The 25,477-nt window shown below is 46.7% G+C and overlaps 1 protein-coding gene across 1 annotated transcript in view; it reads left to right on the top strand.

Moving 5' to 3' along the window:
• Positions 1-25,477, top strand: part of TGM6 (transglutaminase 6) — a 55,793-nt gene that overhangs the window by 9,843 nt on the left and 20,473 nt on the right. The window contains exons 2-9 of the mRNA XM_033185908.1: positions 3,694-3,867; positions 4,435-4,677; positions 5,731-5,849; positions 7,129-7,257; positions 8,769-8,946; positions 9,507-9,645; positions 12,561-12,664; positions 12,746-12,988. Of these exons, the coding sequence (XP_033041799.1) occupies positions 3,694-3,867; positions 4,435-4,677; positions 5,731-5,849; positions 7,129-7,257; positions 8,769-8,946; positions 9,507-9,645; positions 12,561-12,664; positions 12,746-12,988 (1,329 nt within the window). The remainder of the gene's footprint in view (positions 1-3,693; positions 3,868-4,434; positions 4,678-5,730; positions 5,850-7,128; positions 7,258-8,768; positions 8,947-9,506; positions 9,646-12,560; positions 12,665-12,745; positions 12,989-25,477) is intronic.

Raw genomic sequence — 25,477 nt, 5'->3', positions numbered from 1 at the left:
GTCAGGGAAGGTCCCACTGAAAAGGTGCCATTTGAAGAAGGAGGCAAGGGAGTAGGTTCTGCAGGAATCTGAAAGGAGAGCAATCCACGTAGAGGGAACAGCAGGTGCAAAAGCCCTGAAGAAGGAGCCTGTCCACAGGTTCAAAGAGAAATAAGAAGGTCAATGTGGCTTAAGGGGATGAAAGAGGGGAAGAGAAACAGAATGCCCAAAAAGATATCAAAGTGCCCAATCTGGAAGGGCTTGAGAGTCATTGTCAGGACTTCAACTCTGCTGAGACAGACAGGAACCAATGGAGAGCTTGAGAGCAACCAAGTGATCTTAGATTTTAACAGGATCCTTCTGACTTCCATGTTGAGAATGAGCCCTGGGGACATGTGGGGGTGGGGGCACAGGGGAGGCGAAATAGGGAACCCAGTAAGCATGACGGCATCTAGAAAATGAAAAGGGTCACAGTACCTCCCTTAGGTGTATGTTAGAAGGCATAAGCACTTGAATACATACAAAGATTTTATTATTGTTGTTTGTATTATCCCAAATCTAATAGCTGATTGGACAAAGGAGAGATGAACTCTGGTGGCAGGGCCGAGGCAGGAACATCTCAGGGGACAATCACAGGCACCCCAACCAGGAGGGGCCTTAGGAAAAGCACAAGACAGGAAAGAGATGTGTGGGATGTCGGGGCAGGAGGTTGCAGAGGTAGAGTCTGATGCAGCCAGAGCAAAGAGTAACTGAGCTGTGAGGGGATGGGTGTGAGCTGGAGGGGTCAGATCTTGGACAGATCATAATAGACAATGGGGCATCCATTGGAGGCTTGGGAGCAGATGTTTGACAAGATGAAACAGCAGTTTCATGAAACATCCCTTTGCTTACTAAAGCATCTCACCAGATATCACTAATTAATCTTCTACATGGCACCAGAATGATCTTTCCAAGGTGCAAATCTGATTACATCACAGCTTTGCTTAAAACAATATTTGACTGACTACAGTCCTTAGGACAAAAGGCAGACTTCTCATCCCACTCCAAGCGTTGGTGGTCTGCCGACTATGGGCCCCTCCAACCTCATTGCTTTCCCCACACATCTGCTTTCTCTCAAATTTTAGAAGTCACCATGCTCCCTCCTGTCTCTCTGTCTAGCGCCATAGCTGCTGGCTAGAACTCAAGGCTGCACACATCCTAGAGTTTTAAGCTATTGCTTATAGTACTCTGGCGAATAGTTTTGTTAATGTAACTACTTTAGTTTAGGTGTTCTGTGACACCTAATGCCTCTGGGACTCCCAATGCCTCTCCCGTAGGGTTCATCTCAAAGCTTGCCCTAAATGTTTGAGGTCTATCTGCTTAATGCCAGTCTTCTCCACTGGGCTATCAACTGTGTGATGTCAGGGCCAGAGGGTATTTGATGGACTGTTGGGTCTGTAGCATCCAGCACAATGCCCAGCACTTGAATGAATGAATGCTGAATAGAGGAAGAGGATGCTTGGACTGAGACTAGATCCATCACTCAACTCTTTCCTGGAGATACCCATCCAATTTAAGACTCAGCCTCAATTCCGCCTTCTCAAGGAAGCCTTGCTTGTCCTGCTTCAGACCAGGACAAGCCCTCCATTACTGTTCTTTCAGCTCCCATCCTTCTCCCTGATAGCATGTATCAAAGCAAGAATTAGTTACGTGGACTCACCTACTTAGGTGTCACCCCTGGAACATAATAAGTAACATTTATTGAGCTCTCATCTTCTGAGGACTCTAAATGACAGGGGCCATTATCCTCACAATCACGCCACAGGCATTATTCCCATTCTGCAGAGCAGGGAACTGAGAGGCAGAGAGGTCAAGAAGGCAGGCTAGGAACAGTGGTCACACCTGTAATCCCAGCACTTTGGGAGGCCAAGGTGGGCAGATTGCTTGAGTTCAGGAGTTCAGAGTGACATGGCGAAACCTGGTCTCTACCAAAAATACAAAAAATTAGCTGAGTACGGTGGCATGTACCTGCAGTCCCAGCTACTTGGGAGGCGGAGATGAGAGGATCACTTGAGCCTGGGATGCAGAGATTGCAGCGAGCCGAGATCGCGCCACTGCACTCCAGCCTAGGTGACAGAGCGACACTCAGTTTCAGACAAAGAAAGGAAGGTGGGTCAACCAGTAGATGGCCAAGTCAGAATCTGAGCCCATATCAGCTGCCCCCAGACGACCTGCTCATAACCATTGAGCCAGACAGTCTCACCACACCATGCATTGAAGGCAAGCCCACATCTACATCCTCAGCACCAGACACCAGCCTGGCATAGAGAATATGCAGTCAATCCTCAATGCTTGTGGATTCTGTATATGCACATTGCTAATATTTATTTTTAAATCCAAAATCTATACTCTGCACTTTCTTAGCCATTCACAGACATGCGCAGAGTGCAGAAAAATTGTCACCTGACCTGACACGCATATTCCCAGCTGAAGCTGAACAGGCAATATTCTGCCTTCTTGTTTCAGCTCTCATACTATAAACAAATAACCTTTGTCTGTCCATTTAAATCTAGGGTTTTTTTGCATTTTTGTGCTTTTTTTGTTGGTGATTTCTCTGTTTAAAATGTCCGCTGAGCACAGGACTAAAGTGCTGTCTCATGTTCCCAGGAAAGCTGCAGGAAAAGCAGGAAAAGCAGGAGCAGTAAAGCTGCGATGTGCCTTACATGAAAAATAGGTGTTAGGTGAACATTCAGGCATGAACTATAGCGCTGCTGGCCACAAGTTCAATATTAATGAATCAACAATATATATTAAATAATGTTTGTTTCTTCTGAGAGGGAGAGTCTTGCTCTGTGGCCCAGGCTAGAGTGCGGTGGTACAATCTTAGCTCACTGTAACTTCCACCTCCCGGGTTCAAGCGATTCTCCTGCCTCAGTCTCCCTAGTGGCTGACATTACGGGCACCCACGACCACGCCCAGCTCATTTTTTTGTATTTTAGTAGAGATGAGGTTTCACCATGATGGCCCCAGGGTGGTCTCGAGCTCCTGAGCTCAGGCAGTCCACCCACCTCGGCCTCCCAAAGTGCTAGGATTACAGGCGTGAGTCACCACGCCCAGCCTGAATAATGTGTCTTTAAACAGAAACGCACACTTATATACTGATCAATTGATGAATAAGTTGGGACCAGAGGCTCACAGGAACCTAAACCTGTATTTATTTTCCCTAAGGGCAATGGGTCAGTTCTCATTAATTCAACCTTTGCAGTGATTTTACAGAACTTAATGACTAAGAGGCTGGGGATGGTGCCTCACACCTGTAATCCCAGCACTGTGGGAGGCCGAGGCAGGCAGATCACCTGAGGTCAGGAGTTCAAGACCAGCCTGGCCAACATGGCAAAACCCCATCTCTCCAAAAATATACAAAGAAATTACCCAGGTGTGGTGATGTACACCTGTAGTTCCAGCTCCTCAGGAGGCTGAGGCACAAGAATTGCTTGAACGCGGGAGGCAGAGGTTGCAGTGAACCAAGATCACACCACTGCACTCCAGCCTGAGTGATAGAGTGAGACCCTGTGTTAAAAACAAAAGAAAACAAAAAAAACAGAGAATTGTTGACATATGATAAATAGCAGTTGGATGAACAAATGACTGGCTGGGATTGAATGGGAGGACAAGCCCAGAGTGGGTGAGAAACACAAGGCCGTGTCCTCATCTCCCTGTCCTCTCCCCACCCAGGGATCAGAGTCACCAAGGTGGACTGGCAGTGGTCGAGGAATGGCGCTGCCCACCACACCCAGGAGTACCCCTGCCCTGAGCTGGTGGTTCGCAGGGGCCAGTCGTTCAGCCTCACGCTGGAGCTGAGCAGAGCCCCGGACTGCGAGGAGACCCTCATCTTCATGGTGGAGACAGGTAACTGGGCTCACCAGCACCCCCTTCTCATCCGCAGCTGGAGGGACCTATCTTATGACCCAGTAACCTGAGACCTTGCAGTCAGCAGCTCAGGCTCTGGGGGAAGCAAGTCCCTGTAGGTAGATGGAGCCTTGAACCCTGGAGGCTTCTGGTGGCAGCTTTCTGGGGGTGGTTGGCAGGTGCTGCCAGCAGACAGTGGGATGGATGGGATGATGTCTCTGGAACCCTGTGTGTACCAGACACCCAGGGCTCTGGAAGGGTATGAAAAACCATCAAGCACTTTAAAGCCCAAGCTTTTCTTTCCTTTCCTGGCTCGACATAGGCAGACTTTGGTTTCAAAGGATGCTGTCACTTTCTCCTTAGCCTGGAAGTGGCTGGGGTGTCAGGGCAGCTGAGGTGGACCCTCACTCGGCCACTGGCCTTCTTGCTTTTGGTCAGGTCCTTCTCCCAAAGCCTCCCAGCAGTTCAGGGGTGAACGCGGGGCTTCCAGGCCTGTAGCTTTTTTCGCTTCTCTAAAGCTGGGTTTCCCAGGGACAGAGTCTCCTGAGTCCCTCTCCCCTCCTCCAGGACCCCAGGCTTCTGAGGCCCTCCACACCAAAGCTGTGTTCCAGACATCAGAGTTGGAGCTGGGTGAGGGCTGGACAGCAGCAAAGGAGGCTCAGATGGAGAACACTCTGACTGTCAGTCTCGCCAGCCCTCCCAATGCTGTCATTGGCCGCTACCTGCTGAGCATCAGGCTTTCCTCTCACCGCAAACATAGCAACCGGAGGCTGGGCGAGTTTGTTCTTCTTTTCAACCCATGGTGTGCAGGTAGGAGTGGGCAAGTCCAAGGTAGAGGTGTTTCCAAAAGACATCCTCAGAGGAGGGCCTGCCCTTGGAGGGAGCCTGGGAGGTGGGTTAAAGGACAAGACGGTGAATGCCAAGAGCTGGGCAAGTACTTGGCCTAGGCAGAGGTAGGCAATGGTCAGATGAAACCTGGTAGCAGGTGCTTCAAAGCCTGTGCCAGAGGACTCAGTGGGCAGGAGAGGCCCAGGGGTGGGTAAGAGCCAGGACTTGGGAATCAGATTGCTTTGGTTTAGTCCCAGCTCTGCTGAGCTGCTCCCCTCTACCAGTCTCCATTTCCTCATCTGTAATACGGGAAAAATAACAGTGCCTACCTCTTAGGACTATGGTAAAAATCCATAGAGGTAAAACTTGTAACGTATGAGATACATCATAAGGCCTTAGTAAGGAGTGGCCAGGATCTAAATTAATATTTAAGAAATATGGCCAGGCTTAGTGGCTTACACCTGTAATCCCGGCACTTTCGGAGGCCGAGGCGAGTGGCCATCACCTGAGGTCGGGAGTTCAAGACCAGCCTGACCAACATGGAGAAATCCCATCTGTACTAAAAATACAAAATTAGCCAGGTGTGGTGGCACATGCCTGTAATCCCAGCTACTCGGGAGGCTGAGGTAGCAGAATTTCTTGAACCCAGGAGGCGGAGGTTGCAGTAAGCTGAGATTGAGCCATTGCACTCCAGCTTGGGCAACAAGAGCAAAACTCTGTCTCAAAAAAAAAGAAAACCAAAAAAAAAAGAAAGAAAGAAAGAAAGAAAAAAGAAATATGAGGCTAATGTGTCAGGTCCCATAAAACTCTTCAGTCTTGGGCTGTTTGGGGATTGGTCCCTGCTTGGATAAAGACTTGCCGGGAGGGATGGAGTTTGGCAAGGAGGCAGCACGGGAGCTCGCAAGCCGCCTCTTGACCTCTCCTGCCCCAGTCAGCCTCCGGGCACTGTCCTGCTGCTGATCCCTGATGCAGCCCTTCCCCAGGCCAGCAAGGCCAGAGCCCCAGTCCACACCGGGCCTGATGACTGCTTTTCAGAGGACGATGTGTTTCTGGCCTCAGAGGAGGAGAGACAGGAGTACGTGCTCAACGACAGCGGCATCATCTTCCGAGGCGTGGAGAAGCACATACGAGCCCAGGGCTGGAACTACGGGCAGGTCTCCAGGGGCACAGGCCAGACAGGGACGTGGGCTGGGGCATGGGGAGGTCGGTGGGACTGGAGTCCCTCTGTCTGCTCACTCTTCTCAGGAGGGACAAGGGGTACTCACTCCTAGAGAAAATCCACTCGTTCATTCATTTGTCTACTATTCACTGGGCCAGGGCGCGCACTGTGTCCTGGGGAAGGGGAATTGCTTTGGACATGGTATGGACACAGAATAGGTCAGTATTGTTGTGGAAAAATGAATAGCTCTGATCAGTGGTTTTCAGACTCGAGCATACATCAGAATCCTAGGAGGAATGGCGTGCTGGACCCCACCCCCAGAGCTGCCCACTGAGTAGGTCTTGGGCAGGGCCTGAGAATGTGCATTTCTAACCAGTTCCCAGGTGATGCTGATGCTGCTGATCTGGGACCATGCTCTGAGAGCCACTGGCTTAGATAAGTAGTTCCAATACCAGGGGAAGGAAAAAGAATGATAGGGATGGAAGCAAAGGGAGTTCAGAAGAGGGTGAAAGGAACCTCCACCTCGGCCATTGTGGAGGCTTGCATGATATTGGGGTTGGGTCTCTACAGTGAGGCAGGATCTGCCCAGGCATAGGGAAGAGAAGCAGAGCCACATGGAGGTGTGAAGTAGGGAGTCCTGAGTCTGCTAGAGGAGTTCTGTCTGCCTGAGCTCCGGGTGCCCAGCAGAAGGAAGATTGGACTTGACTGTCAGGCTGAGGAGTCGCGCACTGCCCTGCAGGCCAGGGGTTTAAAGCATTCGGGATTCGTGTGCTGGACAGGGAAGATATAGGGAAGAATTTAGGATCCATCTAAGGGGTAGCCACTACTCAGCACCCAGTTTTTGTTGCCAGACCTTCCAAATTATCAGTGACCAGAAACCTAAATGTGTATGCAAAAATCCCCCAGCTTTTACATATTGTTAACTAATTCAAATGTGTTTGAAAACATCATGTAGACCAAATGAGCATATCAGTGAGGTAGATGTGGCTCAAGAGCCATCGATTTTAGCCCAGACTTTACTGTGGGTAGTCGGGAGCCACGGGAGGTTGTTGAGCAGGGGAGAGGCATGATTAAGGCTGAGGTTCTGATTCCCCAGGTGACTCTCTGAGGAAGGGTTTCCAAGACTAGGGGCTGCTCTGTGCTGCCCCTGGTGGTTGGAAGGGGCAGCAAACTGCCCTGCACAGATGGGGTGACTGACCGGGTGAGGGCTGTGGGAGGGCCTGGAATATGGGTGACTAAGCACAGCCTCTAAGCACAGCCTCTCTGGGGAGCAGTTTGAGGAGGACATCCTGAACATCTGCCTCTCCATCCTGGATCGAAGCCCCGGTCACCAAAACAACCCAGCCACCGACGTGTCCTGCCGCCACGACCCCATCTACGTCACCAGGGTCATCAGCGCCATGGTGAGAAGCCCCTTCATCCCTGCACATGTACTTCCTCAAGGATCCCCCAACCAACCCTGGGACCACACCCTGTGATTCTTCCCATCACCCCTTGTTTTAATTTGCTGTTGTTGCACAACCAACCACCCCAAAATTCAGTGGTGTAAAACAACCCTTTATTATGCTTACAGTTCTTTAGACTAGGAATTTGGGCAGGGCGCCATGAGAATGGTTTGTCTCTGCTCCAAGATGCTTCTTCTGGGGGTGTCTTAATGGCTGCATATGTCTGGGATGGTTTGACAGGACATCTGTCTGGGGCTTTGGTTCTGGTGGTTGGCAATTCCTAGGTTGTCGTCTATGTCATGTCTCCTGGAACTGGAACGTCCAGGATGGCTTCCTCACCCTCATGTAAGGCCCTGGGCTGGGGTGGCTGTAGCAACTGGGACTCACCAGTCATCACTCTTTCCACACAGCCTTTCCATGTGGCTATCTTGGGCTTCCTCACAATATGGCAGTCTCATGCATAGCAATGGCTCCCCCACCCCCACCTCCCTGCCCCAAGCAATCCTTCCAAGAAAGAGGAAGTGGAAACTCCCAGTCTTATAAGGCCTAGGCCTGGAAACTGGCACAGCGTCACTTCTGCCATAGTCAGTGGTCAAAGTAGTCACAGGCCAGCCCAGACTCAAGAGGACCCCTCCTGTTGAGTGGGATGTAGACCCACCTCTCCATGGGGGGCATGACAACTTTAACCTATCACAGGCCTCAGGCCATGGTGTTTCCTCCCAAAAGATGTCTGCAGGGCCCACCAGCTCCCTCTACCACATGCAGGTATTAAGGTCAGTGGGTGGTATCTGAGATTCCAAAATTACACAAAGCTATACTTCTCCTATTTGATACTCTCAATTCCTCAAGACCTCAGAGAGCAGTTGGAGCAAAGAGAATTAACATGAGTGACAATCCCAAACAGCAGAGCATCACAGCTCTGAGGACAGTGAAAGTCCTGAACTCTAGGCTCCCGAGTCCAAGTCCTAGACTCATGGATCACCACTTGGACTAACTTGCTGTGTGATTTCGGCAGGTCCCTGAATGCTTCTGAAGCTCAGTTTTCACATCTGAAAAAAAAAAAGGATAATAATCAAGCCTACATTGTAAACTTCAACAGGTTAATATAGTGTGCACAAAATTCTTGGCATGGTGGTGTCTGGCACACAATAAGCGTTGAATAAATGTTAGCTGTCCCTATAATTATTATGCCAACAGTTCCCCAAAACAGATCATTTAACACAGGAAATGCCCTAAAGTTGTAATGATTTTTACAACGCAGTATCCAAATGGAAGATAATTGCAAATGACAAGTGCTACCAAAAAGTAGGTATTTTAAGGCCACAGATGCCCCTAATTTTCAGACAGTTAAAAAGCAAGAGTGACCCCGATTGACCTGGTGGTCCAAAGTTGGAGAGGATTTTACCACGATGCGGTTCTTGAGGTAGGAAGCCCTGTCTGGTGGTGGACCCGTGCCCTCCTCTGCCCAGGTGAACAGCAACAATGACCGAGGTGTGGTGCAAGGACAGTGGCAGGGCAAGTACGGCGGCGGCACCAGCCCGCTGCACTGGCGCGGCAGCGTGGCCATTCTGCAGAAGTGGCTCAAGGGCAGGTACAAGCCCGTCAAGTACGGCCAGTGCTGGGTCTTCGCGGGAGTCATGTGCACAGGTACCCTGGGAGAGAAGGGCCCCTCCCCCAGCCTCCTCTATCTAAATTCATTTACATATATTTGCATATGCTGCAACCCATCTTCATTGATGGATTCATTGAGGGGGAGAACCAAGTCTGGCTAATGAAGAGAGAAGCCAGAGAATTTATTTCCTTCACATCTGATCTTTTATTTTGAAGGAGTTACCTACCTCCCTCTGTCTCATTCATTGAGTGCTTTGGGTGAGCCCTGTGGCTCCCTTGGCCTCCAGTCCCCTCAGGAAGATGAGTGGGCTCTATTAGGTGGCTTCCAAGCTCCTGCCAGCCTCAAAGCCTGTCTGCTCACATGAGGTGGCAGTAGCATCTCCTGAAGTCCTTGAGAGAATGTGCAGGAGATGGTGGCATTTCTGAGAGTGGAGATGGGAGTCTCAGCCCCGCAACCTGCCGAAGTAGACAGACATACAAAGATGGCGGGCGGAGGGCTTTGGCCACAAATGAGCCAGGGCACCTGTGGAAGCCAGGCCCCTCCCTCAGGGGCCGGGGTCCCGCCTGCTCCGAGCCTCCCAGTCTCTGCTCTGCAGTCCTCAGGTGCTTGGGGATAGCCACACGGGTGGTGTCCAACTTCAACTCAGCCCACGACACAGACCAGAACCTGAGTGTGGACAAATACGTGGACTCCTTCGGGCGGACCCTGGAGGACCTGACAGAAGACAGCATGTGGTAGGTCCTGCCCCCAGTCCAGGCCCAAGGGCTCCGGAAGCCCTGCAGGTGGAGTAAGGCCTCATCTTCCATAACACCACCAGGGAGCGGCAGGCCCAGAGCCCAGCTCTCCTGAGTCTGAGCCGGCTCTGGAGGGAGCGAGAGGCGCCCTGCGGACAGAGTGGTACCTCTTCCAAGATGTAAGGTCTGAGGTCAAGAGATGTAGACTCAGAGGTAAGGAGGTGCCTCAAGATTTGATTGCCTCGAACGCCTGGTTCTTCTCTCCGGGAATCTGCGGCTTCCTGAGGTGGGGTGGGAACTCCATCCGCACAGGTAACTCTTCCGCATCGGATCAGGAGGCTCCTGCTTCCGTATCAGCTGCGGTTCTCCGTGCTGTGTGTCTCAGGTGGGAAACAGACTCCTTCTTCAGTTAAAACAAAATTCTTCACATAAAGCTTTAAAAAATTCATTCTAGGCTGGGCGCGGTGGCTCACGACCGTAGTCCCAGCTACTCGGGAGGCTAAGGCAGGCAGGAGAATTGCTTGAATCCAGGAGGCAGAGGTTGCAGTGAGCTGAGATCACCCCATTCCACTTCACCCTGGTCAACATAGTGAAACCCCATCCCTACCAAAAATACAAAAGTTAGCCAGGCGTGGTGGCAGGCGCCTGTAGCCTCAGCTACTCTGGAGGCTGAGACAGGAGAATCGCTTGAACCTGGGAGGCAGAGGTTGCCTCTGTGAGCCAAGATCACACCACTGTACTCCAGACTGGGCGACAGAGTGAGACTCCGTCTCAAAAACCAAAAATAAAATTCATTCTAACTTAATTTTCTGAAATAGAAAATACATTTATGTGGTTTAATATTCAAAAGGTACAAAATGGGTTGCAGTGATGTCTCCCTCTTGCCCAGTTCCCCAGCCTCCCCATCCTCCTCCTGGAGGCAACACTATCACTGTATATCACTATACATCTCCTATCAGAGAGATGCTCTGTAGACACGAGAACATCCGTACCTGCAGTGCCTCCCTGCCTTTTCCCCACTTAAACAGTATTGGCAGCTTTATGTGATACTGTTCTTGCTGGAACATTTAACAATTCCACATCAATACACAAAAAAGTTTTCCTTATTTTCCATAATATTTAAAGTAATAACGTAACACTCACCAAACACCTAGCCTGTGCCAGGTCTAGTTCTAAGTGCTGTATATAGATTAACTCATGTATTTCTTCAAACAACCTGTGAATAAGTTAAGATCATTGATTCTATTTTGCAGATGATAAAACTGAAGCACAGAGAGGTTAAGTAACCCATCCAAGGCCACACAGCTAGTGAATGGAAGCATAAGGGTATGAACCCAGTCTGCCTCTCAGTTACATGAAAAAGCCATTGTTCATCTAACCATCGCATATGAATGGACATTTCAGTTGCCTCAGTTAAAAATAAGTTTGTTTTTACAAACAACGTTTCAGTGAATAAACTTGTTCAAATGTCTGTTCACATGTGTGCAAGTCTGCCACTCAAAGCCAACTTTCTAAAGATTAGGAGAGACGGCCAGGCGCGGTGGCTCATGCCTGTAATGCCAACACTTTGGGAAGCCGAGGCTGGCAGATCACTTGAGGTCAGGAGTTTGAGACCAGCCTGGCCAACACGGTGAAACCCCATCTGTACTAAAAATGGAAAATAAAAAATAGCCGGGTGTGGTGTCACACGTCTATAATCCCAGCTACTGGGGAGGGTGAGGCGTGAGAATTGCTTGAACCTGGGAAGCAGAGGTTGCAGTAAGCTGAGATTGCACCATTGCACTCCAGCCTAGGGGACAGAGCGAGACTCTATCTCAAAATAAATAAATAAATAAAAATTTTAAAATACAGATTAGGAGAGACAGTGAAAAGAACACAACACAGAGACACAGAGAGCCTTGTATCCTTGTTCCCCAGGGGAGCCTGCCAGGAACCCTTCCCAAGCTGGCCTCCAGCTCAGACCATCTCTGCTCCCCTTGGTCTCTCCTCTTTTTTGGTTCTCTTCATTCCCTGGAAGCCCAAAATACTCACATCCTTCTCTTTTCTTCATGCAGAAAGCACAGACACTTCATTTTGATGTTAAGGACTCTGTCACCACCCAGGTTATCAGGGTCCCACTTTTAATCCCCAAATGCTAATCAAGATACTTTCCCCAAAAAAGACAGTTGCCTGCCAAAGGAGTTCTGAGGCCGGCTGTAAAGATGCCAAGACAGGCAAAGCAGGAATCAGGTTTCTCTCTGCTCCTTTCTTTCTGCAAGACCTTGAGCAAGTGATATCATGTTTCCTACTCATATTCTCATCTTTAACACAGGGAATTAAAAATAAGGCTGGAATTACCAGGGTCTATAGAGCTCTGCATAATCAGAACCCTACCTACCCTCTCTGCTGGCCATATCCCAGAGATACTTAAATACTTTCTGCTCCCTGAACACACTAGGCTTTTTCTCATCTCACTCAGGACCTTCACTCTTCCTATAGCTTATTCTTCCTCACTTAAGTTTCATCTTCAATGTCATTTACCTAGAGTAGGTCTGTAGGGGTTGTTCTCTAGCTCAAGCTCCTCTTTATCTTCATTATATTTATTGTCACTTGCATTTCTTTATCTGCTGACTTAGCTTTGCCTGTCTCCTTTGTTAGAATGTGAGCAGCATGAGAGTAAGGATCTTCTGTCTTAGTTACAGTACCTTGAACAACAGGTTCTTGATAAATATACATACACATCTGTATACACACATACACATATATACAAACATATATGCATGCCGTGTGCTCATTAGTGTGGTTGAATGAATGATTCACAAGATGCAGCCACAGTTCTTTTGCAGAGTAGGGAGCCCAGGGCCTGCCTCTCAGTAGGATCTTCCCTTCCTATGCCCTCACTCTAGGCAGCTTCACCCATCCTCTCTCTGTGACAGGAATTTCCATGTCTGGAATGAGAGCTGGTTTGCCCGGCAGGACCTAGGCCCCTCTTACAATGGCTGGCAGGTTCTGGATGCCACCCCGCAGGAGGAGAGTGAAGGTATGCTCAACTGGGTGGGATAGGTTCCAGACCTCTGCTTTTCCCTTACCCATGCTGCTCATGCCCACCCCTCCTGCCCAGGTGTGTTCCGGTGCGGCCCAGCCTCAGTCACCGCCATCCGTGAGGGCGATGTGCACCTGGCCCACGATGGCCCCTTCGTGTTTGCGGAGGTCAACGCTGACTACATCACCTGGCTATGGCATGAGGATGAGAGCCGAGAGCGTGTATACTCGGACACGAAGAAGATTGGGAGATGCATCAGCACCAAGGCGGTGGGCAGCAACTCCCGCGTGGACATCACTGACCTCTACAAGTATCCAGAAGGTAAGGGCCACATGGAAGCCTTTATTACCTTTATTACCTTCCCCAGGATGGCCCATGTGCTGCAGAGATCCCACTGCAGGTAGCCTGGGGTCAGGCTCCGCCCCATGTGTATGACGCTGACAGCAGCTTCCATGCACATTGTCTCTGTGCTCTGAGCCAAGTGCCTTTATTTAGGCTACATTAATAACTTGCTCTGTTTGCTAAGCACCTCTTCTGCCTTAGAAGATTTCCTATATGTAATAATAATAGTTACATTTCCTTGAACACTTGCCATATACCAGGCACTGCATTAGGTATGTTCACATACAATAATAATCACTACTAGTAATAATGATGATAGTAGCAGGTATTATTTATTGAACACCTAGGACAAATGCATGGCACAGGCCCAATTCAGACTAATAATAATACCATCTCATGTTTAGCATCTGCCAGGGCCTGTGCCATGACACCAATTTATGGCCACTGGTTTATTGAAGAGCCCTTACTTGTTAGGCTACAAAAACAAAACAGTTATATTTTTTCTTACAGCTGCTTCCAACTATACACTTTAAAAATCTCCCTTTCCCACTGTGTAACAGTTTCCTTAGCAATGTTATGATCTGATTAACATGTTTTCAACCATTTCTGCTTGTTAAAGCCATGTCACCAAGTAATTATGACTTCAAGCTCAAACTTGAATTAGACCCTGTCTCCTCCTGTCCCCTGAGCACAAGCTAGAGCAATGACCCTGGAAGGTTGCTAAAGAGGAGACACAGTCTGCTCTGAACACCTCCTCACCTCCCTTTTCTACTCTCTAGCATCATATTTGACAGCTCTGGTTGCACATTTTTTTTCCTTTGAGATGGAGTCTCACTCTTGTTGCCCAGACTGGAGTGCAATGATGTGATCTCAACTCACTGCAACCTCTGCCTCCTGGGTTCAAACAATTTTCCTGCCTCATCCTCCGGAGTAGCTGGGATTACAGGAGCCGACCACCATGCCCGGCTAATTTTTGTATTTTTAGTAGAGATGGGGTTTCACCATGTTGGCCAGGCTGCCCTTGAACTCCTGACCTCAGGTGATCTGCCCACCTCGGCCTACCAAAGTGCTGGGATTACAGATGTGAGCCACTGCACCCGACCCCTGGTTGCACATTTGAATTATCCAGGGAGCTGTTTCAGTTATGTATCTTAAACAATAATTACTTATTTGGTCAATTCTGTGGGTCAGCAATTTGGGCTGTGCTCAGCTGGGATGGTTCATCTCCAGGTGGTGTTGGCTGGGATCTCACATATGTCTGTCACATGGGACTGCTGAGATGGCTGGGTCTGTGTTCCCACTTGGCCTCTCTTGTCCCAACAGGCCAGCCCTTGCTGTTGTCCCAATAGCAGCAACATTCCCAGAAGGTGAGAGATGAAGCTGTGAAGTTTCTAGAGGCCTGGCTCAGAATGTGCACCATGTCACTTCTGCCACATTCTATTAGTCAAAGCAATTCATGAGCCCAACCCAGATTCAAGGGGTGGGAAGTTGCAAGGCATTATGGCCATTTTTAATCTACCTCAGCAGTCCAGATTGCACCCCTGACTAATTGAATCATAGTCTCTACAGGATGTGGTTCTGGCATCGGGACTTTTTAAAGCTCCCAGGTGGTCTCTAGTGTGCTACCAATGCTGAGAGCACTGTTAGGCTAAGGGGGAGGAAAAGAGGAGAGAAGAGAGCAGATGCCTTTGTCTTAACTGGGTGAGGATTCAGTGCCGGCTAAGTGGGCGGGTACTGCTGCCCTAGTTTCCTATCTATGCTTGCTGAGGACAGATGGTGGCTCCATCACAACCTGCTGCCATCAAGGCTAATTTCTGTGCTGTTCCTGTAGACACTGCTGATTTCTTGTGCTATTTGGGCCTTTTCAACACAGCTTCTTTCTGATGCATGGTGACTTTTGTCCCCAAGTTCTGCCGAGGTTTTACAGAAACCTCGGCTGTGGTGCCCCACCCTAACTTCCACTGTCTCCCACTCCAAGGCTGGGAACTGAAACCTGACACTTGTGGGTAGGAGGAGCAGTCTTGACTGGCTGTCTCCCACCTGCTGTCTCTCTTCAGTTCTCTTCTCCCTGCTCAGGTAGTACACAGCTTAGTAAGTAAGACGGGATGAACAGATCTCCCACAGGGAGGGGAATACCAACTTCCCTTTCTGTAGGCACCCCCAATCTTGATCAGCCAGTCATTTCTTGCTGAAGATACCCCCAAATCTTAACACATTCTTTTTTTTTTCTTTTTTGGGACAGAGTCTCACTCTGTCGCCCAGGCTGGAGTGCAGTGGCCGGATCTCAGCTCACTGCAAGCTCCGCCTCCCGGGTTTATGCCATTCTCCTGCCTCAGCCTCCTGAGTAGCTGGGACTACAGGCGCCGCCATCTCGCCCGGCTAGTTTTTTGTATTTTTTTAGTAGAGACGGGGTTTCACCGTGTTAGCCAGGATGGTCTCGATCTCCTGACCTCGTGATCCGCCCATCTCGGCCTCCCAAAGTGCTGGGATTACAGGCATGAGCCACTGCGCCCGGCCCCTTAACACATTCTTTTAAACACCTACACACACCCCCAACTCACACTTTAGCTCCTCTCTCCAGGAACATGGCACTTTCTGGACTGTCAAAGACATCTTCCACTTTAGCCATCTTCTTACTGTCTTGGGGTGGGCTATGGATGAGGGTAGTATGTGATAAGGCCTCTTCTGAGCTGGCACCTCTCTGATAAGACCTACAGATTGATGGCTGGGTCCCTTCTGCTGGGAGCTTCTGGAACTTAGAACGTGGGGTCTAGCCTGGGCAACATGGCAAAACCCCATCTCTACAAAAAATACAAAAGAATTAGCTAGGCATGGTGGTATGTGCCTGTAGTCCCAGCTACTCAGGAGGCTCCAGTGGAAGGATCGCTTGATTCTGGGAAGCGGAGGTTGCAGTGAGACAAGATTGTGTCACTGCACTCCAGCCTGAGCAACACAGTGAGACCCTGTCTCAAGAAAAAAAAACAAAACAAACAAACAAAACAAAACAAAAAAACATGGGATCTGTGGGTCTTTTGTCCTAAGATTTAACCATGATCAGCTGGGTGCAGTGGCTCGCACCTGTAATCCCAGCACTTTGGGAGGCCGAGGCAGGCAGATCACCTGAGGTCCGGAGTTCTAGACCAGCCTGGCCAACATGGCGAAACCCCATCTCTACTAAAAATACAAAATTAGCCGGGCATGGTGGCGCATGCCTGTAGTCCCAGCTACTTGGGAGGCTGAGGCAGGAGAATCGCTTGAACCTGGGGGGCGGAGGCTGCAGTTAGCCAAGATCATGCCACTGCACTACAGCCTGGGCAACAAGAGCAAAACTCCATCTCAAAAAAAAAAGCCACAGGAGAAATTAACATCCTGTTACATGATGACAGTGACGGCAATCACTGTCACTGAGCGCCTGCTGTGGGCTGGCCATTTTCACAACTTATGTAGTTATTTTATGTAACAAATGTTTACAAAGCCCTTACCATGAGCTTTTAAGTGAGACACGGATACAGCGTTTATTTTACAGAGGAGAAGACAGAGACACAGAGAGGCAAGTTGACCCAGCCAGAGAAGATAGCTAGTAAGGGAGAACTCCCCTGCAGAATCCAGAGCCCATGCTCCTCACTCTGCACTGCACTACCACTGTTTAATTATACTATTGTTTACTGTTTATTGACTGCCTACTGTGGGCAATGTGATTTCACCTCTAGGTTAACAAAAATAATAATAATAGTACCTAGAACTTGCTAAGCACAATGGCAAGCAATGTCCATGCATTAGTTCATTTAATATTTATTTTATTTTATTTTATTTTTTTAATTGTTTTTTTGAAACGGAGTCTTGCTCTGCCGCCGAGGCTGGAGTACAGTGGCCAGATCTCAGCTCGCTACAAGCTCCACCTCCCAGGTTTATACCATTCTCCTGCGTCAGCCTCCCAAGTACCTGGAGCTACAGGCACCCGCCACCTTGCCCAGCTAGTTTTTTTTTTTTTTTTTTTTTTTGTATTTTTTAGTACAGACGGGGTTTCACCGTGTTAGCCAGGCTGGTCTTGATCTCCTGACCTCATGATCCGCCCATCTCGGCCTCCCAAAGTGCTGGGATTACAGGCTTGAGCCACCACACCCGGCCTTAATATTTATTTTAAAATCATTTTGTGAACCAGGCATGGTGGCTCACACCTGTAATCCCAGCACTTTGGGAAGTCACAGTGGGCAGATCACCTGAGGTCAGGAGTTCAAGACTAGCCTAGCTAACATGGCGAAATCCCATCTCTATTAAAAATACAAAAATTAGCAGGGCGCGGTGGTCGTTGCCTGTAGTCCCAGCTGCTCAGGAAGCTGAAGCAAGAGAATTGCTTGATCTCAGGAGGCGGCGGTTGCAGTGAGCCAAGATTACGTCACTACACCCCAGCCTACAGAGCGAGACTCCATCTCAAAAAATAAAATAAAGTCATTTTATGGATAATCAAACTGAGGCACAGGGAGGTTAAGTAACTTCTCCAAGTTTTCAGAGCCCAGAAGAGCTGGAGTTCTAACGAGGCAGTCTAGTCTCAGGGCCTCTGCCCTCCCCGCTATGCTAGACTGCCCCTCTTCACTGAGTGGCCTCGGTGTGCCATACACCATGCTAGGCTTTTTGTGCTCTCAAAGTAGAGAGCCTCCTGAGTGCCAGGCATGTTTCAGAGGCAAGGGGACAAAGAGAGGTCCCCAGAGAACACACCACATGGTGAGCTGACAACACAGAACAGTTCAGAGTGACTGCCACTGTACTGGGGTGTCCAGAGGCTAAAGGATCAGAGAGGAGGAGTCTCTAACTCGGCCAGGGTAGAAGGTATCAGGAAAAGCAGCCTATGGGAGGGAATGCTGAAGGGAGTAAGATTCAGCCAGGAGATGAAAGGTTGAGAAGGCATTCCAGGAAGACAGGGTCCAGCCGAATTCCAGACTCATGCTGGGCAATACTGCTCATGGAAGCCAAGACATCCTTGACTTGCATGAGCAGTATTCTATAGATGAAATGACAGGGGCTTGTGCCTCTCTGAGTCATGAGCCCTTGCTCTGTCTGTGGAACCAGGACACATGCTAGAGCACAAAGATTCAGAGCCCCTGGGTAAAATGTGCTTTGCCCATACTCCTAAGATAGCCTGGAGACTAAGCAAACAGAGAATGAACCTTCCAAGCAAAGAAAATACAAAGCCAAGATCTCAGTTGGTAAGGCTGGTACCAGCAGCCAACAGGGAAGCAAGACTGGTGCACCTGTCCAGCCATCAGCTTCTGGTCCTGTGTATTAGTTTCCTGGGCCTGCCATAATAAATTACCACAAACTTGGGTGGCTTAAAACATCAGAAATTTATTATCTCACAGTCTGGAGGCCAGAAGTCCAAAATCAAGGTGCTGGCTGGGCCATGCTCCATCCAGAGGCTCTAGGAGAGAGTCTTTCCTTGACTCTTCTAACTTCTGGTGGCTCAGGCATTCCTTGGCCTGTAGTCACATCACTCCAATCTCTGCCTCCACCTTCTCATGGCCTTCTTTCCTCCTATGTGTTTCAAATTCCTATCTCCTTTCTCTTACAAGGACAAAAGTCATTGGATTTAGAACCTACCCTAAATCCAGGATGATCTTATCCCAAGATCTTTTTTTTTTTTTTTTTTTTTTTTTTTTTTTCAGACGGAGTCTGGCTCTGTCTCCCAGGCTGGAGTGCAGTGGCCGGATCTCAGCTCACTGCAAGCTCCACCTCCCGGTTTACGCCATTCTCCTGCCTCAGCCTCCTAAGTAGCTGGGACTACAGGCGCCCGCCACCTCGCCCGGCTAGTTTTTGTATTTTTTTTAGTAGAGATGGGGTTTCACCGTGTTAGCCAGGATGGTCTCGATCTCCTGACCTTGTGATCCGCCCGTCTCGGCCTCCCAAAGTGCTGGGATTACAGGCTTGAGCCACCGCGCCCGGCCAAGATCTTGAATTATATCTTCAAAAATCCTATTCACAGATTATATTCACACATACCAGGAGTTAGGACTTGGGCATATTGTTGAGGAGGACACTGTTCAACCCACTGCAGCCTGTGTGGGAAGACCAAGCACTTGCTGCCCAGGGCCTGGCTGGCCAAGCAGACAGGAAATAGTGAGTGCAGTGGCTGTGGGGCTACAGCTGCTGAGAGGTTGATGCAGAGACCCTGTGACCAGCCCAGGACACTCTCCTTCCACACTCTCTGTCTGTCTCCCAGCCATTCTGCTCTCTGCCTTTCTACTGTGCCTTTCTCTCTCCCTCCCTTCTTGCATTTAGTGGGCACCCCCAAATACCAGGTGGGAGGGTGGACAGGAAGCACAGGAAAGCAGATAACCCCAATGCAGTGTGATAAGGTCAGGCTGCCGAGGTACAGAATGATCAGGTTACAGCAGCAGGGAGGACGGTGCTTGTTCAGGTAACAGCAAGAGGGAAAGGTCATTAGCAGCTCTTTTATACCTGAAGGACTTGGCACAAGACGCTTTCTTTGCCTGGGAAGGACCTGCTGACTTCACCCCAAACTTTTGCCTGGCCAGGGGTCTCAGCACCCTACTGACTTCCTTCTAAGCACATATCACAACTTGATGTTTGCTTGAATCTTTATTGTCTACCTAGAACTTGAGAGTTCTAGGATGGCGGGGAGCCTGACTGTTTTGTTCACTGCTTTATCCCCAACCCCTACAGCAGCATCAACTGCATAGTAAGTGCTCAGTACAGATCCATGGAATGAATGAATTGGGGCCAACAACATATGAAGGGCTTTTAATGTCATAAGGAGTTTGAGCTGTATCAAGAAGGGCCTTGCTTTGTTGATTGTAGGACTGGCTTATGTGAAGCTACAGGACATGTAAGCCACATTTTCACATTGTTTTCTATTAGCATGTGTTTATTGAGCATTTACCAGGCGCCAGCCAACCAGTGAGCAAAATGCATATGATCTTTATCTTAAAGGAGCTGACATTCTAGTGGGGCAGGTAAAAGTAAACAAATAAGTAAAACGACTAGTATTTCAGATAGTGATAAGTATTCTGGGGGAAAATAAAGAAGGGAAAGAGTTTAGGGACTGGTTGAGAGGACGCGAGCATTTGTCATTTAAAATCAGGTGGACACTAACAGACACCTATAGAAGATTCCACATTATAGTAGCAACGTATACACATTCTTGGAAAGTACAAGAGTAGCATTATCTAGAATTGATCATATGCTCAGCCATAAAATAAGCCTCCTTAAACTTAAGAAGATTGAAATCATACAAAGTGTATAATCTTATTGCAATAGAATTCAATTAGAAATCAGTATCAGAAGATAATTTGATACATTTATAATATGTGAAAATTAAACAACACATACATCTAAATATCCAATGAGCCAAAGGAAAAATCACAAGTCAAATTAGAAAATACTTTGCAGTGAAAGAAAATGAAAACACAATATGCCAAAATTTATAAGATGCAGCTAAAGCAGTACACAGAGGGAAATTTATAGCCATAAAAACCTATGTTAAAGAAGAAAGATTTCAAACCAATAGCCTAATCTTCTACCTTAAAAACCTAGAAAAATGGCTGGGTGCAGTGGCTCACACCTATAATCCCAGCACTTTGGGAGACTGAGGTGAGCAGATTACCTGAGGTCAGGAGTTCGAGACTAGCCTGGCCAACATTAGGAAACCCTGTCTCTACTAAAAATGCAAAAATTATTTGGGTATGGGGGCATACACCTGTAGTCCCAGCTACTCAGGAGGCTGAGACAGGAGAATCACTTGAACCCGGGAGGTGGAGGTTGCAGTGAGCCTAAATCAGGCCCCTGCACTCCAGCCTGGGCCACAAAAAAAAAAAATGACTCTGTCTAAAAAAAAAAACAAAAAACAAACAAACAAAAAAACCTAGAAAAAGAAGAGCAAAGTAAACCCCTAAAAAAGCAGAAAGAGGGCCGGGCGCGGTGGCTCAAGCCTGTAATCCCAGCACTTTGGGAGGCCGAGACGGGCGGATCACGAGGTCAGGAGATCGAGACCATCCTGGCTAGCATGGTGAAACCCCGTCTCTACTAAAAATACAAAAAACTAGCCGGGCGAGGTGGCGGGCGCCTGTAGTCCCAGCTACTCGGGAGGCTGAGGCAGGAGAATGGGGTGAACCCAGGAGGCGGAGCTTGCAGTGAGCCGAGATTGTGCCACTGCACTCCAGTCTGGGCGACAGAGCGAGACTCCGCCTCAAAAAAAAAAAAAAAAAAAAAAAAGCGGAAAGAGAAAACAAGAAAGATTAAAGTGGAAATAAATGTAAATGAAATAAAGAGCAGAAAAATCATTAAAGAAAATCAACAAAACCAGTTGATTCTTTGAAAAGATTGACAAAATTGATAAACCTTTAGCTAGACCAAGCGAAGAATCAAATTACTAAAATTAGAGAGGACATCACTACCAACCCTACAAAAATGAAAAGAATTATAAAGAGTGTGGTTTTTAAAGAAAAGTATTTGGTTATCATCGTCTTCAGAATGAGAAGAGCATCAGCTATAGTTATGTTAGTGAGATGACTAGGTGCACCTAGATCACTTTCAGCATGGGGCTGGTTGCCTGAAAAATCAAGACATGATTAGGGATTTGGGACTTTAAACCCCACCTCTGACCTCCAGGGAGGGGAGAGAGGCTGAAGATTGAGTTAATCACCAAAGGCCTATGATTTAATCAGTCATGCCTATGTAATGAAACTCTGAACTGTTTTTCTGAGTTATGTGAACCACTCTAACAAATTATCAAACCTAAGGCTGTGGGCAGTTGTGATAACCCCAAACCTGTAGCAAAGTTAGACAGAAGTGTGAGTAACCCTGGGTAACCAATACTTGTGACTGGAATCTGAAGTCTCAGTCTTGTGGGAATGAGCCTTTAAACCTGTGGAGTCTGATGCTAACTCCAGGTAGTTAGTGAATGGAATGGAATGGAATGGAATGGAATGGAATGGAAGGAGACCCAGTTGGTGCCCAGAGAGTTGGAGAACTGGTTAGTGTGAAAACCCCCCACACATTTGGAGTCAGAATTGCTATAATTAATGACAGTTTATTAGGGGATGCTATGAGCAACTGTATGACAACATATTAGATAACTTTAGATTAAATGGGTAAATTTCTAGAAAGACACAACTTACCAAAACTATCTCAAAAAGAAGTAGAAAATCTGAATAGATTCACAACAAGTAAAGAACTAGTAACAGTTCATATTGAACTACTAATATGAAAACTTCCCACAAAGAAATAATCAGGCCCAGATTATGTCACTGGTGAATTCTACCAAATATTAAAAGAACTAATGTCAATTATTCATGAATTATTCCAAAAATTAGAAAATGAGGGAATACCTCTCAACTCATTCTATGAAGTCAGTATTATCCTGATACCAAAACCAGATGACAACATCAGAAGAAAAGAAAACTATATATCTATCTCCCTTATGAATGTGAAAGCAAAAATCAATAATGAAAGCAAAAATTCATGAATATGAAATGAATTCAGTTGACTGATAAACTGAATTCAGCAACATATAAAAAAGATTATATGCTATGAGTAAGTGGGATTTATCCCAGGAATGCAAAATGGGTTTAACATTGAAAATCAGCTAATATAATACACTGTATCAATAGAAAAAAGGACAAAACCACACGATCATCTCAATAGATGCAGAAAAAGCATTTGACAAATTCTCATACCCCTTTATGATTAAAAAGAAAAAACATTCAGCAAATTAAGAATAGACGTAGTCACCCATAAAAAAGCCACAGCTAAAATGATATTTAATAGTGAAAGGTTGAACACTTGCACCCCAAAAGCAGGGCAAGACCAAGATGTCCTTTTTTGCCACATTGATTCATTATTTTGATGGAAGTGCTAACCAAGGAAATTAAGCAAGAAAAAGAAATAGATATCTTTTTTAAAATTGTGTTGGGAAAACTGTATATCTATGTGCAAAAGACTGAATGAAGTTAGACTCTTGCATTATATAGAAAAATTAACTGGGCCGGGCGCGGTGGCTCAAGCCTGTAATCCCAGCACTTTGGGAGGCCGAGACGGGCGGATCATGAGGTCAGGAGTTCGAGACCATCCTGGCTAACACGGTGAAACCCCGTCTCTACTAAAAAATACAAAAAGCTAGCCGGGCGAGGTGGCTGGCGCCTGTAGTCCCAGCTACTCGGGAGGCTGAGGCAGGAGAATGGCGTAAACCCGGGAGGCGGAGCTTGCAGTGAGCTGAGATCCGGCCACTGCACTCCAGTCCGGGTGACAGAGCGAGACTCCGTCTCAAAAAAAAAAGAAAAGAAAAGAAAAATTAACTGAAAATGGATCAAAGGTCTAAACGTGAGAGCTAAAATTATAAAACTCTTAGAAAAAAACATAGGAGAAAAATTTCATGATGTTGGATTTGGCACTGATGTCTTGAATATGTTGCCAAAAGCATAGGCAACAACAAAAAATATATAAATTGGACTACATCAAAATTTAAAATGTCAGTTCATCAAAGGATACATTCAAGAGAATGAAAAGGCAATTCAGAGAATGAGAGGAAATATTTGCAAATGATATTTCTGATAGGGGACTACTATCCAGAATATATTAAAAACTCCTATAACTCAACAACAAAAACCAAATAGCTTAATTAAAAAATAGGCAAAGGGCTTGAGTAGCCATTCTCCAGAGAAGATATACAAATGTCCAATAAACACATAAAAAGATGTTCAAAATCACTAATCTTTAGGGAAATGCAAATTAAATCTGCAATGAGATACCACCTCATACCTACTAAGATGGCTACTATCAAATAAAAAAGTGTTAGAAGGAATGTGGAGAGAGTGGAATTGGTGGGAGTTGAGAATGTAAAATGGTGCTGCCACTGTGGAAAATAATATGGCTATTTCTCAGAATATCAAAAATAGAATTATCATACAATACAGCAATTCAACTTCTGGGTATATACCCAAAAGAATTGAAAGCAGGACCTTGAAGAGACATTTGTACACCCATGTTCAGAGCAGCATTATTCAAAGTAGCCAAAATATCTACGGCTATACCACCCTGAATGCGCCCGATCTCATCAAAATGGCCAAAAGATGAAAGCAACCCAAGTGTCCATCATTGAATGAATGAACAAACAAAATGTGGTATATACATACAATGGAATATTATTTAGCCTTAAAAAGAAAGAAAATATCAACAAATGCTGGAACACAGATGAAACTTGAGGACATTATGCTAAGTGAAATAAACCAGACATAAAAGAACAAATATTCTATGATGCTGCTTATATCTATGAAGTACTTAGATTAGCCAGACTCATAGAGACAGAAAGTAGGATGGTGGTTGTCAGGGGCTAAGATCTGGGGAGAATGGGCATTATTGTTTAACAGGTACAGAGTTTCAATCAAGATGAAAAGAGCTCTGGATAGATGGCAGTGATGGTTACACAACAATAAGAATGTACTTAGTGACACAGAAGTGTACAATTAAAAATGGTTAAGACGGTAAATTTTATGTTGTGTATTTTATCACAATTTTTAAAATATGAAGAAGAGAAAAGAAGGGAGGGAGGGAGGGAGAGAAAGAAGAAATGGAAATAGAGAAATTTCCAAATTAGAAAGATATAAAACTATTTCTATTTGCACACAACATAATCTTGTATATATAAAATCCTAAGGAATCCATTAAAAAGCTATTAGAAATGATAAACAAGTTCAGCAAGTTTGCAGAACACAAGATCAATATACAAAAATTAATCATGTTTCTAGATACTAGCAATGAATAATCCAAAAATGAAATTAAGAAAATAAATCCATTTACAATAGTATCAAAAAGAATAAAATACTTAGGAATAAATTCAACAAAAGAAGAGCAAGACTTGTATGCTAAAACTACAAAACATTGTTGAAAGAAATTAATGATATAAATAAATGAAAAGGCATCCCATTTTCATGGATTGAAAGGGTTTATATTGTTAAAATTGCAAGACTCTCAAAATTGATCTACAGACTCAACAAAATCCTATCAAAATTACAGCTGAGTTTTTTTCCCAAAATTAGCAACCTGATCATTAAATTCATTTGGAAATGCAAGGGGACTCCAAATAGCCCAAACAGTCTTGAAAAAGAAGTTGGAGGGCTCATACTTCCCAAATTCAAAACTTACTGCAACCAGGCATGGTGGCTTATGTCTGTGATCCCAGCACTTTAGGAGGCTAAGTCAGGAGACTCCCTCCAGGTCAGGAAATCTCCTTTCAGGCCAGCTGGGCAACATGGAAGACCTCATCTCTACAAAAAAATTTTTTAAATTAGCAGATTGTGGTGGCATGGCTACCAGCTACTCAGGAGGCTGAGGTGGGAGGATTGCTTGAGCCTGGAAGGTTGAGGTTGCAATGAGCCATGATTGTACCACTGTACTCCAGCCTGGGTGGCAGAGTGAGATTCTGTCTCAAAAATAAACAGACAAACAAAATTACAACAA

This window comes from Trachypithecus francoisi, unplaced genomic scaffold (genome assembly GCF_009764315.1).
Source record: "Trachypithecus francoisi isolate TF-2019V2 unplaced genomic scaffold, Tfra_2.0 Lachesis_group21, whole genome shotgun sequence".
Classification (NCBI taxonomy): Eukaryota; Metazoa; Chordata; class Mammalia; order Primates; family Cercopithecidae; genus Trachypithecus; species Trachypithecus francoisi.
The sequence above is the reverse complement of the archived record's forward strand: the minus strand, read 5'-3'. Positions and strand labels throughout refer to the sequence as shown.